At 51.6% G+C, this 17,483-nt stretch overlaps 1 protein-coding gene across 1 annotated transcript in view; it reads right to left on the bottom strand.

The window, feature by feature from the left end:
* Positions 1–3,286: 3,286 nt before the first annotated feature.
* Positions 3,287–17,483, bottom strand: part of Dkk3 (dickkopf WNT signaling pathway inhibitor 3) — a 42,329-nt gene continuing 28,132 nt past the window's right edge. Inside the window, exons 5-8 of the mRNA XM_052201099.1 lie at positions 9,316–9,408; positions 8,077–8,221; positions 6,536–6,692; positions 3,287–5,683 (exon numbers count right to left, since the gene is read on the bottom strand). Coding sequence (XP_052057059.1) covers positions 5,461–5,683; positions 6,536–6,692; positions 8,077–8,221; positions 9,316–9,408 — 618 coding nt within the window. The 3' untranslated portion in view covers positions 3,287–5,460. The remainder of the gene's footprint in view (positions 5,684–6,535; positions 6,693–8,076; positions 8,222–9,315; positions 9,409–17,483) is intronic.

The following is a 17,483-nucleotide window of genomic DNA, read 5'->3' as shown; positions in this document are numbered from 1 at the left end:
AGGCAGGAAGGCAGAGGAGAGCTGAGAGAGGTGCACTGCCCCCGCCACTGCTGCTACTAACCCAACCACCCCAGAGAAGTTGATTGGAACAGGTTGGAACTGAGAATTAACTGGTGTGCCCCACCCCCAAATTACTGGAAGATAGTACCTCTTTCTGCTTTTGAGTGCTGCAAACTTTTCCATACTGTAAGCACACTAGAATACTGAAAAATCTTACACTGCTCAGAGAGCCTGCTTGTGCCAGTTTTTGGAAATAGAATGGTGTTTTTTGTTTGGTTGGTTGGTTGGTTGGTTGGTTGGTTGGTTGGTTTTTCCAGACAGGGTTTCTCTGTGTAGCCCTGGCTGTCCTAGAACTCACTCTGTAGACCAGGCTGGCCTCGAACTCGGAAATCTACCTGCCTCTGCCTCCCAAGAGCTGGGATTAAAGGCGTGCTCCACCACTACCCGGTGAGTCAGATCTTGGTATGGATGGTTGTGAGCCACCATGTGGGTGCTGGGATTTGAACTCAGAACCTTCGGAAGAGTAATCGGTGCTCTTAACTGCTGAGCCATCTCTCCAGCCCCAGAATGGTGTTTTTTTTCCTAGTAACTAGACTGCCCTATTGAACGACCCCACTAGGAAGCCTGTTGTCAGTGCAGGCTGTAACTTGTATTGCTTTATATTATTACAACAGTATGATCTTAAATTCCTATCATTCATTCAAAATAGTGTGCTTCCTCAGCACACACTGTGGTCCTAAAGCTGCCTGACACAATATGTAGTAGGGAAGACAGGTCTGGTCTCCTGCCTCTGTTCTTTTGCACCACTGCTGATGGCAGGTGGGAAAGAGATGACTGTGCTCATGAGCAGCCATCTGCAGTGAGGTCACTGTCCCCTCCTAGAGACCTAATGTTAGATGTCTATAGGTTCCATCAACAAGACACAACTATTTGAACTTGACCTCATCTTTTGCCTCCACATGTGTGAACATAGATGCACACATCCAAATGAATACCTGCACACACACTATTGAGAGAAAGTTATGACCAGGATTGCTTTTGTTCTCAACTTTTAGGCCTCAAACTCAGACTTCTGTGCTAGACAGTATAACTCACCCAGAGATGTCCAGAGCCCAAAACAGGACCCTGGGAACCTTGTGCAGCACTGAGACTGAAGATGTATTAATAATAGTCAAGGACTCCATCAGGGTAAAGATCGCCCTATTCATGTGGGCTCCATCTACTTACATAAGCCTTTGAGAGTGGAGAACTTTTCACTGCAGAAAGCCTGAGTGCCCATTGTTGCTGAGTTTGAAGAAAGGAACTCTTGTAGTTTGACTGTGAAATCCTACCCGTATGTGTTATTTTACTATTACTGTAATAAAACACCAGGACAAAAGGCAGCTTAAGAGTTTATTTTGGCTTACAGTTTCAGAGCCCATGTTGGCAGTGTGACATGGCAGCAAAGCAGGAAGATGTGTGGCAGAGTGACATTAAATAAAAGTATATGATCTCAATGCCTGCCACCAGCACTTCTCACAAGGCTGCACTGCCTAACTAAACCTCCCCACACATAATCACCAGCTGCGGACAGAGTTCAAATGTGTAAGACTACAGGGGACACTTCTCATCCAAACAACCCCCCACCCATTTGTTTTTGAACACTTTGTCCTCAGCTTGCAGCACTGTCTTGGAAGGTTGTGGAACATTAGGGAAGTGGAGCCTTGCTGGCAGAAGTGGGTCGCTGCAGGTGGGCCTTGTGATCTGCACCCCTTCCCAGTGACTGATCCTGATAGGCTACCTCCTTGGCAGCCTGGTCTTTTGCTGAGATTACTACTAAGGAGCCAAACCTTCTGCCACCTCTTCCCTGGCAGGAACAGGGTCCAAGAAAAGATCCAGTCAATGATAGGAAAGTCATGTGACCAGTCATCTCCATTCCTGCAGTAATGAATGCAAACACGGACAGTTCCTTCAAATTCTAAACCTGTCCTCCCTAAGTCACTCTTGCCAGGTCATAACAGCCATAGAAATAAGAAAAGTCGTACGTAGACTGTGAATCAAGGAGTGCCTGCCAGCTTAAAGACTAACAAAAGCTAGGAAGGGAGTATTTTCTGAAGGCCCCGAGGATGGAAGAGGATGGAGGACGGCAGCCTGGCAGTTCCCAGCTTCCCTCCTTGGCAGCCTGGTCTTTTGCTGAGATTACTACTAAGGAGCCAAACCTTCTGCCACCTCTTCCCTGGCAGGAACAGGGTCCAAGAAAAGATCCAGTCAAGAAGCTGAGAGACACAGTGTGTCCCACTCTTCCCATGGTCCATTAGCAATGGTGAGGCATAATCTCAGCTGAGCATTCAGGCCTCGCATGGGCTCCTTGTGTTTTGGTAGTTAGCTCTGGGAAGGGGATCCCAGTTTTTCCTCATTCGTGAAACACTCTAGCTCTTGAGACAGGGCCTGATACATGGTGGGTACCCAACAGGGATGTTTATTATTTGATTTTGGGGTTTGGTTCTAAACAATTTCCAGCCTCATCTAAGCATTTCCTTAGGCGTCCTTTGAGACTCCTATCTCCCCTCTCCAAGGCCTCCTGACTTCCTGGTATGTGTGCACCTTTCAGCCCATTTCCATGCCAGCCCTCCAAGCTAAGCACCCTGCTGAGGCTCCTCTAACCCTCCATACTGGGCCGACGGTGTCAGTCTCTGCTTGGTCTAGCTGAGTCCTGCTTTCTACTGTAATGATTTCAGAGCTGGGACTCTCATCTGAGAACCCTCCGGGCACATCACAACCCCTGGCTCTGAGGAAGTCCTTGGCACACAGCTGCCAGATGATCCAGGAGATAGAGTGGCCCTGGTAAGTTTCAACACTGAATACAGGACAGCCCCTAGATGTCCCCTAGATGCCACCGCATCTGATTGCTACCTCAGTCCATCTTTTTGAAGCCACTTCTCTTCATCTGTTAGTATCTCATAGAATTCAGAGACATAATGAATCAGAGCCTGCTGCCCTGCTGCCCTAAATATACAGTGACCTCATTAATCTAGTCTTTAAAGAGCTTAACGTGTCACAACTCTGTTGCAAGCCAGAAAAAATATACCCCTGCCCAAGACCTACTTGTTAAAGGCTTGGTCCCCATGCCAATATTGGAAGACTACAATAATCTTATCAACCTGAGAGTATCTTTTTAAAAAATGTTATTCAGTTATCTAAACATTTATCTGTAAAAAACCAGAGTATTCCAGCATAGCAGATAAAATACAGCAAATCCTAACTAGCACTGGATTAGTAACAAATGGATCCATACCATGGACACAGGTGACTTCATCAATTACATTTATTGATTTTCTAAATGTTTACATCTCTTTACTGTGATATCTTCAGATGAGATTTAGAGGCTTTTAAGAGGTACTCGGTGCTTCGTGGAAGAGTTAGTATATAGCATTTCCATGTCTTAGAACCGAATGGATTTGAACCATTTAGGGGCACACCTCTGCACATATCTATGAGGCTAGGAGTTTCCAGAGAGCTCTGAGGAAAGAAGACTCATCTTTAGTGTGGCTGGCACCACCCCAAGGGTTGGGGTCCCAGAATAAACAAAAAGGGAAAGAGGGAGAAAGCTGAGCCCTACATTGTGCTTTCAATGCTTCCTGACCCTCCCTCCATACCGAGGGAGGCAGCCCCGCATTCTCACCCCATGCCTTCCCCGCCAGGCTTCAAAACCAACCCTCATCCCTCAGGCTGCTTCTTGCTGACTGTTTGATCATGGCGCCCAGAGTAACTAAAGCCAAAGCTGCAGAGCGTCCCACCTTTAAGGGGTGGGTCCTTGTGAGAGTGCCCAGATCCTGGGGCAAGGTGTGCCCTGGGCAAGACTGCACATTGCCCTCTTCTCTCTTTTAGCCAGAAAGGGAGCAGCTTGACTCTACCACATGGCCCTGCCACGCTGTCCCGCCTCTCCACAGTTTGAACGCCATAGGATCATGACCGAAACCTGAGATGGTGACGCCAATTAACCCTTTTTTTAAAATAGGCAAGTTCATTACTTCAGCTGTTTTGTTACAGTAACAATGCTAGCACAGTCCCAGAACTGCATTTGATAACAGAGAGCCTCCAAATGAAGACTCATATATTCCATTTATTCTTTCAGGAGATGGTAAAGTATTTTCTCTCTTAAAACTTATCCAGACAAGGATAAGAGTTCCAACATATTCCGATTCTAAAAGAGGTGAGTTCCAGATGCCTGGAAAATATGCTTCTATGGAACATTTTTTGTCTCTTTATTCTACAGATTGTTTTATTTTATTTTTTGCATGAAGGGGGTTTATATCTATTGAAAAATCAAAGAGAAAAGTCCAAGAATTACCAAAGAGTAGTGATTTATGCATGATCTTTGAGGGCAATATGTTTTGTGTATACATAATTTAAAACTCAAGAAAAAAGCATGCTTCTACAACTGTGTGCAATTTTAAATTTTAATAACTCTGGATAAATACAGAATGGAAATAGTTCCTGGCACCTGAAACCGTCATCTGAGGCCCGACATCCAGTCCAGCCTTCTGTCTGGACGTCACAGCTGTACTTTACACAGCCTGGCTTGGTTTTTCTTGTGATTGAGAAAGACTTTCCATTGTCGCTAAGCGACCTTGCAAATTTCATTCACAATCCTGGCCCTGCAATTACCCAAGTATATTTCCTGCAAATTAATTTACACAAACTGCACTCCAAACACTGGCTTTCAGGGGTTTTGAAGCAGATAGTGGAGGACAGTATCGGCCACTCTGCTACTAACCTTAGAGGGACATGCAAACTAGCCTGACCTTCAGTCCAGGCATGCGCCGGAGGAGTAAAAAGTAAAAACCAAAGGATTTCACTCCCACCTGTTTGGAAGGACTGTTGGTGCCACCAAGGCTGGTGTGGGGTTGAGAGAGAGCATGGGGCTTGGAAAGAAAGCCACTCCAGTCCCCTCCCAGGCTGTGGTGAGTAGCAGAAGCAGGAGCGTGGCTATGAAGGGCTGTGCTGACAGTGAGGTAGGAGCTGAAACACAGGGGTGAATGTGTGGGAGGCCACAAGAGCAGCATAGCTCCGGCGTAGCCACTGCCTCCGCCCATGGAGCGGCCACAAGACAAAAGCAATGGCTACGTGCCAAGTCCACGTTTGCCAGGCAGGCACCCCCTCCCTATATCCCCCAGACCCATCATGGGCAGACTTCACCTCTTCCCATCCTCTCCCTTCAAACATCTTCGATCCGAGAAGAACAAGACAGCATGTCTAGCGACAATGTGGGACGGCTCACACGCCCTTACCCGCCATGCCTGTCCTTCCCGAGTGAGAGAAGTGGGGCAACTGGAAGAAATGCACTGCACTGCACCTTGTCAAGCCAGAGGAAAAGCTACTGGGAAGGAGCTGTGGCCATTCCACACCTGGGGACACTCCTGGGAAAATAAATTAGCCATTTCTATTGCACATCTACCAGCGACTCAGCTGGGTCTGGGTCTAAATCTCCTCCTCTCCACCTAGTGACTCCACAGGGGCGGGGTCCTCAAATGCCATCCCCTGGGCCAGGCTCCGCTCCAGGTCTTCCAGCTCCTGGCGCACTTCCCCTATGAAGCCAACATCTTCGTACTCATCCAGGACCTCCCTGGACAACAGCTGGCTCTCCTCACTGTGGTCATGGCTGCCAACGAAAGATGCCTTGCACGTGTACACCAGACTGTGGCTGGGGAAGAGGGCAGAAGTTTAGTCAAGGTTCTCTCCATTATCCTGGAGAGCAGGCTTGGAGCATGTCAGCTGCATGTGAAGACTTAGGCCATGCGCTCTGTGGGCTTCAGGCCTCGTTCACTACATTTGTTAGGCTGCTTCCTATCAACTATTTCCTGAAGAGTCAGCTGGGAAAAGTCCTTAAGGAACAATCTTAGGCCTGCTTTTCTGTGTGACTAACTACTGGTTTGTCTGCCTGGGAGCAGGCCCTGATGATGGGGATTCAGAAGCTCACTGTCACACAGAGTCCCCTAAGCCCTCTGTCCATTTGCATTCCAAGCAGGAGGCACATTGCTACCCCACAGCTGCTGTACACACAGTGACCTGGTGACACTGGGCCTCTGTGGAAAGGAGAGGGAATTCTGCCTGTCTTCCCTATGGCCCTGGATTCTGGTAGAATGGAAGACTGAGTAGAGATTGTGGCAGGGCCGGAAGATACAGAGAGCAGTTCTTCCAGCCTGAAGCGTCAGTTTTCTGAGCCTCTAACACTAGAGGTGCCTTCCACATTAGTGGTCCTCCCCTCTTGCCTTTCAGTATCTTCCCCATTAGGATGGGATGGTCTGGGCTCATTCCTTCCATACCCTCCCACTAGGGCACCCACTTGGGATGTGTCAATCACCATCTAACAGAGCCCCAACCAAGGGATCTGATGCTGACTGGACCCCTTTATCCTAGTGATCCAGAGACACCTCCAGCCACACCTGCCCTACACTGAATCAATATCTCCTCCCAACCAAGCCTACTCCTGAGTCCCCTGGATGATATTTTAACTGCTCTCAGCCCCCAGTACAGTCAACAGAGGGGACCTCACCTGTGTGGCTGGCAGAGGAGGCCACTGGCACAGGGACATCGGTCCAAAGCGCCTTCCGGCTCCAGTTCCCAGGTGATGAGGTCCAGCAGCTGGCTGGTGGGGTCATGACAGAGCTCCCCCTCCACAGGCAGGGGTGTGCACACAGGGAACAGCAGGCCTGGAACCAGCCGAGAGTCACCAAGAGGACAGGCAGGGAAATGGATGCAGCCCTGCACTCCTCCCTCTGCCCCAGGTGAGGTTGGAATTGAAGATGTGGAAAGGACAAGACGGGCTGTGCCCATTCAGGGTGGTCCAACCCCTGAGGACTGGAGCAGTTAAAGGGTCTGCCTCAAGATGCCAACCCCCCTGCAGAAATGAACCACAGAACCAAGGCACTTTGAGCAAGGGCAGAGTGCCAGAAAGAGCCTGGGTCAGTGCAGGGGGAAGAGCTGGGCCAGGAGCAGAGATAAAGAGGGCGTGGATCTGGGTGGACAAGGCCTTGCAATGGGAGATTCCAGGAGTCAGGGCTGGGGGTGAGGCCTAGAGGAGCAACCTCTAGAATGTTGTCCTCCAAGCAAATCACTGAAGTGGGAGGTACCTGGAGGAACAGTGGGTCTGAGAAAGTGGAGCTGGGAGGCAGGCAAGAGCTTTCAGACACACTCCTGGCAAAGGAGAAGCCTGCACTAGCCCTGGGGTGCCAGGAGAAGCCTGCACTAGCCCTGGGGTGCCAGGACCAGGAGAATCCTGCACTAGCCCTGGGGTGCCAGGACCAGGAGAATCCTGCACTAGCCCAGGGTTGCCTGGACCAGGAGAAGCCTGCACTAGCCCAGGGTTGCCTGGACCAGGAGAAGCCTGCACTAGCCCGGGGGTGCCAGGACCAGGAGAAGCCTGCACTAGCCCTGGGGTGCCAGAACCAGGAGAATCCTGCACTAGCCCAGGGGTGCCTGGACCAGGAGAAGCCTGCACTAGCCCAGGGTTGCCTGGACCAGGAGAAGCCTGCACTAGCCCAGGGGTGCCAGGACCAGGAGAAGCCTGCACTAGCCCAGGGGTGCCAGGACCAGGAGAAGCCTGCACTAGCCCAGGGGTGCCTGGACCAGGAGAATTCTGCACTAGCCCTGGGGTGCCTGGACCAGGAGAATCCTGCACTAGCCCAGGAGTGCCTGGACCAGGAGAAGCCTGCACTAGCCCTGGGGCAGAGGCACTGAGAACAGAAGCTGGGAACTGAACAGAGAATCCAAAGAACCCCTAGCCAATGGCACCTTTGAGGGATGAGGGAAGGGCTCCTGGAATCTCACCTATCTAGGAGTACCCCTCCTGCCCTGGACTTAGGCATCCTAAAAGAACTTAGCTGGAATAGTCAACAACTGGGAAAACCTAAACCCGGTGCTTATCTAATCACCCTACCCCAGTAGGAGGCTGTGGGACTGGCGCAGTCATTGAAGACCCTGCTGCATGGGGGGAGGAAGGGAGAGAGGGCTGGCTAGCACTCTGAGGCCCAGCAAACCCGTTGACTGTGAGATTATGGGTAGGTTTCCTCAACAGCCACCGGAGAACCCACATACCTCTTTGGAAGGCACAACACAGGCCAGGCTGGCAATCCCTCTGGTTGTCACAGATGGTCCCATTGCTACCTTTGGTGGCCTTTTGGGTGCAGTGTCCCCAAGCACACAGCTGGTCTCCACAGCACTCACTGTCTCGGGTGCATAGCTGCAAAGAAATGAGGCAAACACAAGCCCCAAGGCTTAGCCTAGAAGCCTGGACTGCCTGGCAGGATGCTCCGGCCTGCTCAGATCAACCGAAGGTAACCTACTCCTTCCCTCTATCTCAAGGAGAGACAGGCCCAAGGTGGAAACGGAAGGAGCCAGCCAGCACGAGGTGTGGCTGTGGGTACAAGATGGGTCAACCCTGGGAAAATGGCACCGAGAAGGTGGGTGTCTGGTTCTCTTCCACCCAGGCCAAGACTTCACAAAGGGCGCCTGTGTATCGTTGGTGCCTCCATCCCACAACTGTACCTTTCACCCTTTTAACTAGCCCCAGTCAGAAGGGAAGGTGCCTCAGGCCACAGGTGAAGGCAGCAGGATTCTAACACGCTGCTCCGTCAAGGCCCAGGCTGGGGACAGCATGCTAGGAGCAGAAACCCAGAGCCCCACAGGGAATAGCAATTAGAGAGCAACAAGGGTTCTCCAGGACTGTGCCCTGTGGTGTGGGGGTGACCTGGGAGGACAACAGCAGCTGTCTCTCCAGGATGGACTGAGCAAGATCACGGGTCCCTTTATTTCCTGAACTTATTGTGCTTTTTTATCGTCCAAGAAAATGTCAAGAGTTCATGAACTCATGGCTTTGTCCAAATGGGCAGATGAGTTTCCGTTGCTGGGAGCCTCAGTCGGGGATGCTCCAGCCTCTTCCTGTCTTCTCCTCCTCCTGCACATTTAGTAGTGAGACTGGAAGGGATCGGGGAGCAGCCCAGGAGGATAGAGGTGGCCCTTTTGCTTGCCTGGGACCGCATGTGTGCACTGCTGTGTGTGATGCTGTCCCAGAGGAAGGGACCAGTGCGGGGCCTCCTGTTTTCTCCTCGATCCCAGACTTTGCTACCCATGAGGCACACAATTGTGACCAGAGATTATGGAGTGAGGTGGCTGCAGGCCTGCTGGAATGACATCCTGATTACTCCAGGAATCAGTCCCTCTGGGACTTCTCCCTATCACTGAAAGGCTCTTCTTGCAAGCAGCCTGCCTGAGAACCCCTGAGACTTCTCATTTTTTCTCCCCATAGCACAACAATGGAGTTTACGGTATCTTTACCATCTGCTGGTCTCGGCATGGCTGGCAGGTGTACTTGAAGCTGGAGAACTGGCAGTACCTGGTGGGCCCACAGTCCTCATCAATGATACATTCCTGGGGGAGCAGCGAGAGGGGACAACTTAGTCGGTAAAACGAAGAAGGGTAGATCTGCATTGCCCTGGAAGGGCAGAATCCAGGTTAATCCCAGTCTTGAGCGAAGCACCAGCCCAGAAGTGCCCGCCAGCTCTAGCTACCCCAGAAGCCAGCCCGGCGGGTGCTTTTCACCTATCCCTTCCTGCACTTCACACGGGGGTCTACTTCTCAGTTCCCCCAGGAGCTCTGAGCCTCCCACATCCACCACACAATCGCCATCTGTGCTCAGAGTCTCCCCACACCCAGGGCAGGGAGGATGGGGACACAAAGTTGTTCATACCTAGAACAGATGGTTTTAATAAAAGGTGCTAATGAGTTCCAGGCCCCGTATGACTGCACAGGAAGGGCTGGAGGCCAGGCTCAGCAGTCCCTGCTGCCTAGGAAGATCCCAGAGACCACCTCCCTTGGCACTGGCCCTGGAAGCCACAGGCCGGCCCAAAGAGGGCCCTCCACAGGCTCCTGGGTTCTAAGGAGCCGCCAAGAGGCAAGGTGAGCTTTAAAAAGAAAGCAGGATGATTGGAATCCCACCCTCCCAGCCCCGGGACGCCTCATGGCCGCCAGCTCCACTCAGCTAAGAACATCTGTCCATCCGTGAGTCAGACTCATGGTCAAGCTCAGCCCCAGGAAAAGCGGGCAGGAGACGAAAAACAGGCAAGGACACAATTCATTACCCCTTCCTCGGGACAGAAACTTCTCAGCAAGAGGCAGCTTCGGGGTCACCTTTACGTTGCCAACTGGGAAATGGTGGCACATAAAAGTCACAGAATTCTGCAAGAGATATGGCTAAAGCGGGGTAGAGGGGTTCTTTCCCACCATAACTCTTGAGTGGAAGGGCTCAGAGCTCCCAAATACTAATTAGAGATGAGGAGGACTCTTGGAGGCCTGGTATCCTGGAACCCTGGCAAACATTCTAGAAGGGTCTCTGTGAAGAGCAGGCCCTGACTCCTCCCCATCTAAGGGCGTTTTCCATCGTGAGAGCCAGTGTGAGACATCCGTGCTAAAGTGTGGTGTGTCAGGCATGGACCTCTGTGCCTGGGGCTGGTCCTCAGTTCCACTCTGTGAGCTGAGGCAACTATACCAGTGTGTACAGAGGGTGTCTGTGGGGTCTGAGGCCCAGAGTATGTACAGGCCGGGTCCCAGCAATCATACCCTGGCTCGCTTACTGTTATCAAGTGCTATTACTGAGAAGTAGGTGACTGATTTCCTTGACCCAGGTCACACTGAATGTCCCTTAGTCAATCTTGTAGGTCTGAGGACACAGTGTTTGGTTCAGAGTTGCTGCAGCCCTAAGCTGGGGGCCCACCAGGGGGAGCCTGGACTGTGCTCTGCTCACCAAGCAGGGTTCTCTAGCCAGGAAGAAGATAGAGTCACAAGAACAACCTCCCCTACCCCAGCCCTTTAGAAAGGGTGCAGGGGAGAGGCCTGAGTCAGGAGGCCTGTTTGAGACAGGCACACCACTCCCACACAGCAAGCAAGCTCACCAGTGGCTCAGACCAGAAAACTGCCAATTTTGTGCAATTTCTCCACAAAATGCCAAAGGAGACCCCACAAGCAGACACCCCTAGAACAACCTAATGTCACTCCCGGAGTCTCGTCCATCTAGCTCAGAAGCTGTAGATTTCTTCCCCTCACCCTTCAGTGGGCTGGGCTCTGTGGGGAGCTGACAGTGCAGCCTGGGTCTCAGTCAGCGAGGCAGGCAAGGTCCTTTGTTCCCCTAACTTTCCCAGCTCAGTGTCCCAAAAATGTTAGGAGAACTACAATCTGCCTTACACCAGAAAAAAAAAAGATGATCTCATGTCAAGGGGCCAAGCCAGGACCCCCTAGTGACAAGAGAGGTCCTAAGGATGTGAGCTGACCCTGTATCCCCGGGGAAATTCATCCAGCATGCCCCTCCCCAATGTGCCCGCCCCCACCCGTCTGCACACATAAACAGATCCACAAATGCTCAAATCCCTTATATAAAAGGACACAGACATTGCACCTAACCCACACATATCCTTCTACATAATCATCTTTGGGTTTAGTGCCCCGTGCATCAGGAATACTGTGGGCATCGTGGTCATGTTATCTGTAACGGCAAAGGGAGAACCGTATGTTCAGTACTGATGCTATTTAAAACAGGTTGGCTGTGGATCTGGATCCTGGGGTACCGAGGCTGCCCTTCCTGGCTCCCCAACACACAAGGCAGCTTGGGAGGTGCAACAGGACACTCCTGATACTTCTTCCAAAACCCAACAGCAAGGGAACAGAGTGGGAGAGGTGACATTTGGGAAGGAGGAAGAAGCAGCAGGCAGAGGGACAGAGATGATGTGGGGGTGGCTCTCTCTGCCTTTAAGAAATCTATATTCAACCGTGGAAGGGAACAGAGAAAAAGAAGGAAGTCCGATCCAGAGATTCCCTCTGCAGCAAGGGCAGGCCCCACATGAGGAGGAGGCCAGGCCCTCTAACCAAGGAGAGCAGAGAAGCAGGGGCTGACAAGGCTAAGTGCAGCTTTTTGTTCCTCTCTGAGTTCCAGCGTCTCTTTCCTGTGCTCCGGGATTGTAGCGACATCTGAGTCCTCCCTACAGCATCCTAGGAACCCAGCTGTGCCCAGGCCACCGGAGTGGCCGAGACCTGAGGTCAGGACGCCAGAAGGCTCTGCTGCTTCCTGTCTTCGGCCATGAAGCCTAGGTGCTTTGACTTCTGAGGGCTGAGGACCTCACTGGCTTCTTATCTCTTAGATTCTAAAACTGAAGGCAGACTGCTGCTCAAAACAGAGCCCGAACTGAGGCCTGGCTGAGTCAAGCTGCCCAGCAGAGACATGAGATGCTAAGCTAAACGCCTGCCCCACAGAGGTCTCCGGAGCCAGTCGGCTCATCTCTGCACAGGGCTCTGCCACAGCAAGGCCGAGTGCCCACAGAACAGCAGGGGCTCCCTCCAATCCCCTCGACATAGTTAAGATTCCTGTGAGCAGAAGTTCTCAGAAAAAAACAGCAAAACAAAACAAACAAATAAAACGAAAATAAAAACAAACAAAAAACCAATCACATACCCGTGAAGAAAGTTGTACAGGAGAGATTCTCTGACCAGACTTAAGTGATTGTGGGGAGTCAGAATGTTGTAGGTCTTATGTAACTGTGAGGAGTCGAATGGTACAGAGCCAAATTGTCCTGGGCTATTTTTCACCCCATAGCTATCTGTTGGTTCCCACGTCTATATTTGACTCATTTTTGTGACTGTTAGCTAAATCTTTTTGTAATTACAAACTGACCCTTAGCCTCTATTAACCCACATTGTCATCAGATATTAGCAGATATTTCCCCAATTTGCAGCAACTCCTCTATCTGTTGTACCTTCCAATATATTCTTAAATACACTGCCTTATTTATGACTAGTTTTATTTTCCTGCTACTAGGGGGAAAAAAGACCTTTGTGAACCATTACCACATTACAACAAGGAATTTATGGTGTCTTAGTTAGGGTTTTACTGGTGTGGACAGACACCATGACCAAGGCAACTCTTATAAGGACATTTAACTGGGGCTGGCTTACAGAGTCAGAGGTTCAGTCCATTATCATCAAGGCAGGAGCGTTGCAGGCACTCCGGTAGTCATGGTGCAGGAGGAGCTGAGAGTTCTACATCTTGTTCCAAAGGTGAACAAGAGAGGACTGACTCCCATGTGGCTAGGAGGAGGGTCTCATTGCCCACCCCCACAGAGACACACTTCCTCCAACAAGGTCACACCTACTCCAACAATGCCACACCTCCTAACAGTACCACTCTGTGGGCTAAGCATATTCAAACTACCACATATAGTTCCTGGGGTCATGTGCACTCATATTTGGCTTCTCCCCAAAATGCTTTACTCCCCCTGAGGTGATAGCAGCTGTTGCTGATTGGTTGGTTGGCTGGCTGGTGTTTGTTTTCCTTTTTGGGGATCAACACCCCCCCACCCCCGTCAGTTTTAATCTCTTGAAGGATCTGCCCAGGGTCACCAGCTGGCCACAGGCGTCGCATCTCTGTACAGCTCAGCCTGGCCCCTCCCTTCAGTACCAGCCCACCTGCTCTCCCTGAGCCTCCTTTCCCACGTGATCCCTGCCTTTGCTGAGTGAGACACAAAACCAGAGCCAAGGATTCTGGGTGCCTGGTCTGGCAAGGGCAGCATAGGGTGTCCAGGCTTTTATGCAACTGTAGCCACGTCCTGTCTGTCTGTCTGTCTGTCTGTCTCTCTGTCTGTCCTGTTTCTCAGCCTGATAGCCCAGAAGCTGGTCATGGGTCACAGCCATTCCAAGGAGGCCTCCTTTGTTGTCTAGAGTGATATTTAGAAAACCAGGCCGGAGGCCCGAAAGTGGAACTGAAAGCTATGGATCTGGCCAGAACTGCCTGGAAACTGTCTTGGTGCCTCGGTGCGACCCTGAAAAAGTGGGGAAAGAGACACAGGCATCCCTTGGCATCTTTGTGAAGCTCACGGTTTGACAGCAAAGAGATTCTGAGACACTGTGCTCAAAAGCCTGGGGTTGGGAGGACGGCCATGGGTCCAAGCTTCCAAGGCACCCCTGGGGGCCAGAGGCAGGCTCCCACAGTTTGGGCTTCATTTTACAGAGAAGAAAAGTGAGCCCCAGGTCATGGTGGGAAGGAAATCAAAGATTTAAACACAGTCCCTCAGCACCTTAGGGGGCACTCTGCTCTTCTTACCAGTCTCAAAATGCCCCATTTGGGCTGGCAAGCTGGTTCAGCCCATAAATGTGCTTGCCTCACAAGTCTGATGACCTCAAGTTCTAGTCTCAGGATCTATGAGAAGGTGAAGGCAGAGAACCACTCCGCAAAGTCGTCCTCTGAAATCCACGCTTGCGCCATGACCAGAACGCTCTGTCCCGACAGCCATAACCAATGCATAAAATGTTAATGCAGCATCTCAGATTTGCGCTCCCTGCCTGAAATTCCTATGTTGACGTCCTAGCCGCAGGATACTTCAGAACTGTCCTACTCTGGAGATAAGGCCTTGACAGGCTCAATTAATTCCAATACAACTGTGAACTGGACTCCCTAGGAAAGGCCTCACCTGTGTTAAAGATGCTACCAGGTTGCTCCCAGATGTGGGGTGTTAGAATGCTGTGTGCCTAACGCTGCACTATCTCAGACTGCCTTTAGCCTCCGTTAGCATCTCCCCAAGGGCCCACCTCTGTGTCTAAGCTAACACATCCTTTTTGTGTATACAAACAGCCAGAGTCTCCCACCTCTGCCTCATCTCCGGAGCCCACACCTCAGGGTGGGAGCACCATGGAAGTCTTAGGAAGACTCCCAGCAACCTGATTCGCTTCAGTTTGGGCTAGTGGGGCCGATTCTAGTAAATGAGTATTTTTCCAACTGAATGACTACCAACCTAGGGCTTCCACCAGGGCTCTGCCTCTCACCACAACTCAACTTCCCGGGGCCTCTGTTAGCAGACAAGGACACCGGAGAGGGCGATTAGGACAGAGAAATGCAGAAGGGACCCAAGACCGATCAGTTCACCAAAGACAACAAACAGACAGCAGAGGACAGAACGTCTAAACCAGCTGGTCCGTGCTGCAGGCTAGGCCTGTGCTGCAGGCTAGGCCCCACCTGTCACCCCCTCCCCCATCCTACCCCTCCCGCCACTCTACACCACCTGCCAATCACCTCCCTCTCACTACCCTCAGACCACCTTCTCTCCTACACTGAGCAGAGAGGCCTGCTTTACCTACAAGGAAACCGAGGCAATGAGATCATCAGTCTCTTGCCAAGGTCACCAGTAAGTGGCCCTAAGCTGGGGCTTGGAGACTAGAGCAAACACAGAGGCAGCCGGCAGGCAGCGGGCAGGAGGTGACAGTGTGTGACAGTGAGGCAGTGAGTGTTCCAGGGCTCTTGAGGAAAGGGAACCCTCCCTACTGGTCAGCTGACCTTGACTCAAGATACCCAGAAGGGTGGGTGGCCTCTATTCTTCAGTTGATTTTCATATCAGCGAAATCTAAGGTGTGTGTGTATGTGTGTGTACACATATATGTGTGAGTGTACAAATATGTGTGTGTGTATGCTGTGTAAGTATGCAGAGACCTCTAGGTCAGTCTCTCTCCACTGCTGAGACTCCTTTGTTGACCTCAGAATGAAGCCAGTTGTGGGAACCAGTAATGAAAATTGCACATCTGTCTCCAACACAGTGGGGCCTACAGCCTTTCCCAGAAATGGGGCTACCAGCTCAGAGCTTTGGGGCACCCTCACCCAGGGCTCTGGCCTGGCCCCTGCTATAGAGACAGCCCTGTGGAAAATCTAGGCAGGAGCCAGGGGCCGATGCCAGCCAGCCCTTATCATCTGTAGTGCTAGCGTCAGCAAAAGTCTGGGTGGTAACCTGCCTCTGCCAATTCCCCCCCCCCATTCCACAACCCAGGGAAGAGGAGAGTGACAGTCTATCCTCACCCCAGTGAGATGCACCCACCACCCTGGATTAGGCTCAACACCCTCAGGTAAGGAGTACACCCTGCCCCTAACCCACAGCCTACACCAGAACTCCTCTCACAGCCACCTCTCCATCAGCCCCAGATCCTTAGGTGCAGAGGCGTGCCTAACGGAACAGCTAGCCACCTGCATCAGGACCTGGTCCCACTGCCTCTCACACCCCACTTCCCCAGGGCTTCCCAGTACATTCTCTGAGCCTGAGTCCCTAAGCACTTTCTCTGGAGAACTGGGCCAAGATTTGCTTTAGCTAAAGTTTCTTCCTGGCCTTCAGTCTCCCTCCCTCCCTCCTCTCTCCCTCCCTGTCTCCCTCCCTCCCTCCTTCCTCCCTCCCTCCCTATCTTTCTCTGGCCATGGTTTGAGCAGCCCTATGCTATCATGCTTTCATGTATGTGTTCCTTGCCATGATGTCATGCTTCTTCACAGTCCCCCAAACCAGCTCACCCCAGATTGAAGCCATGAGCCCTTCCTCCTTTAGAACTGATTCCATGACCAGGGATCAGATGATGCCAAAGAGAGCACCTCCCGTCCCCTCATGCCTCCACCCACCTGCCGTGCTCCCTCATCCATCCTCCCTTGGTCCAGTGGAGCAGAGGTGAGCTGGGTCAGGCCTTCCCACCCTCTCCCATGCTGCTGCTAAGCACCACCTCCTGCCCCCTAAATCTGAGACTCAGTGCTACAAACACCAGACTGCAAGGCCCAGCAAAGCTCAGAGCCATTTGATCAGGTTAGATCCAGAAATGGCAGACAGCCAAGTTCTTACCAGGTTCCCAGTAACTAAATCCAGACCTGGGTCCCTAGAGAAGGTGTTCGGGTACTAGAGACAGCCAGAGAAGGCCAGGCTTCTGCTCACCCAACCCTCCCAAAGGGGCTCTTTGGGGGCCAGTTCCTCCCAGGGATGGGGTTCTGAGGCAGGCTCTCGGGTGTCCCGACCTGGACTTGGACCCATTACTCAGCCAAGAATGAACTTGAACTTTTGATTCTCCTGCCTTTACCCACTGAGTGCAGGGTTTCGGGACTGCATCCCTGTTCCAACTTTAGCTAAAGCAAATCTTGGCCCAGTTCTCCAGAGAAAGTGCTTAGGGACTCAGGCTCAAAGAATGTACTGGGAAGCCCTGGGGAAGTGAGAGGCAGTGGGACCATCGCTGCATCTCCTTAGCACAATTGACACCATGATGGAAGCACCATTCAGGCCTTGGAATACCACATGTAGGCAACAGCGACATCCACCCAAAATAAGAACAAAGACCTAATCCATCAAAGCCCATAGTTCTGGACAAGTTCCTAAATGTACTGACCTTGCCTTTTGGCTTCTATAGTTCTGCTTCTGGGTTCTGCTAACTGAGGTGTGTTGAACAGAATGTGGGTTTTGGGCTTAAAAGCTCACCCTGAGAAATGCTCAGGGCTGTGCTTGGGTCCCAAGCACACAGTGTAGTGGTAGCTAAACAGCTGGTAAAGACTTTCTATTGTCTTGAACCTGTATCGGGTGGATGTCACACAATGTCATCATGCCTAGTTTAATGGGGCTGGTGATGGATCCTAGGGCAAAGACTCTTCCAGTTGTACTCTCCTTACCTCCTGCTTC

Source organism: Apodemus sylvaticus, chromosome 1 (assembly GCF_947179515.1).
Source record: "Apodemus sylvaticus chromosome 1, mApoSyl1.1, whole genome shotgun sequence".
In the NCBI taxonomy this organism is placed as follows: Eukaryota; Metazoa; Chordata; class Mammalia; order Rodentia; family Muridae; genus Apodemus; species Apodemus sylvaticus.
This window is presented reverse-complemented; position numbering and strand designations above follow the sequence as displayed.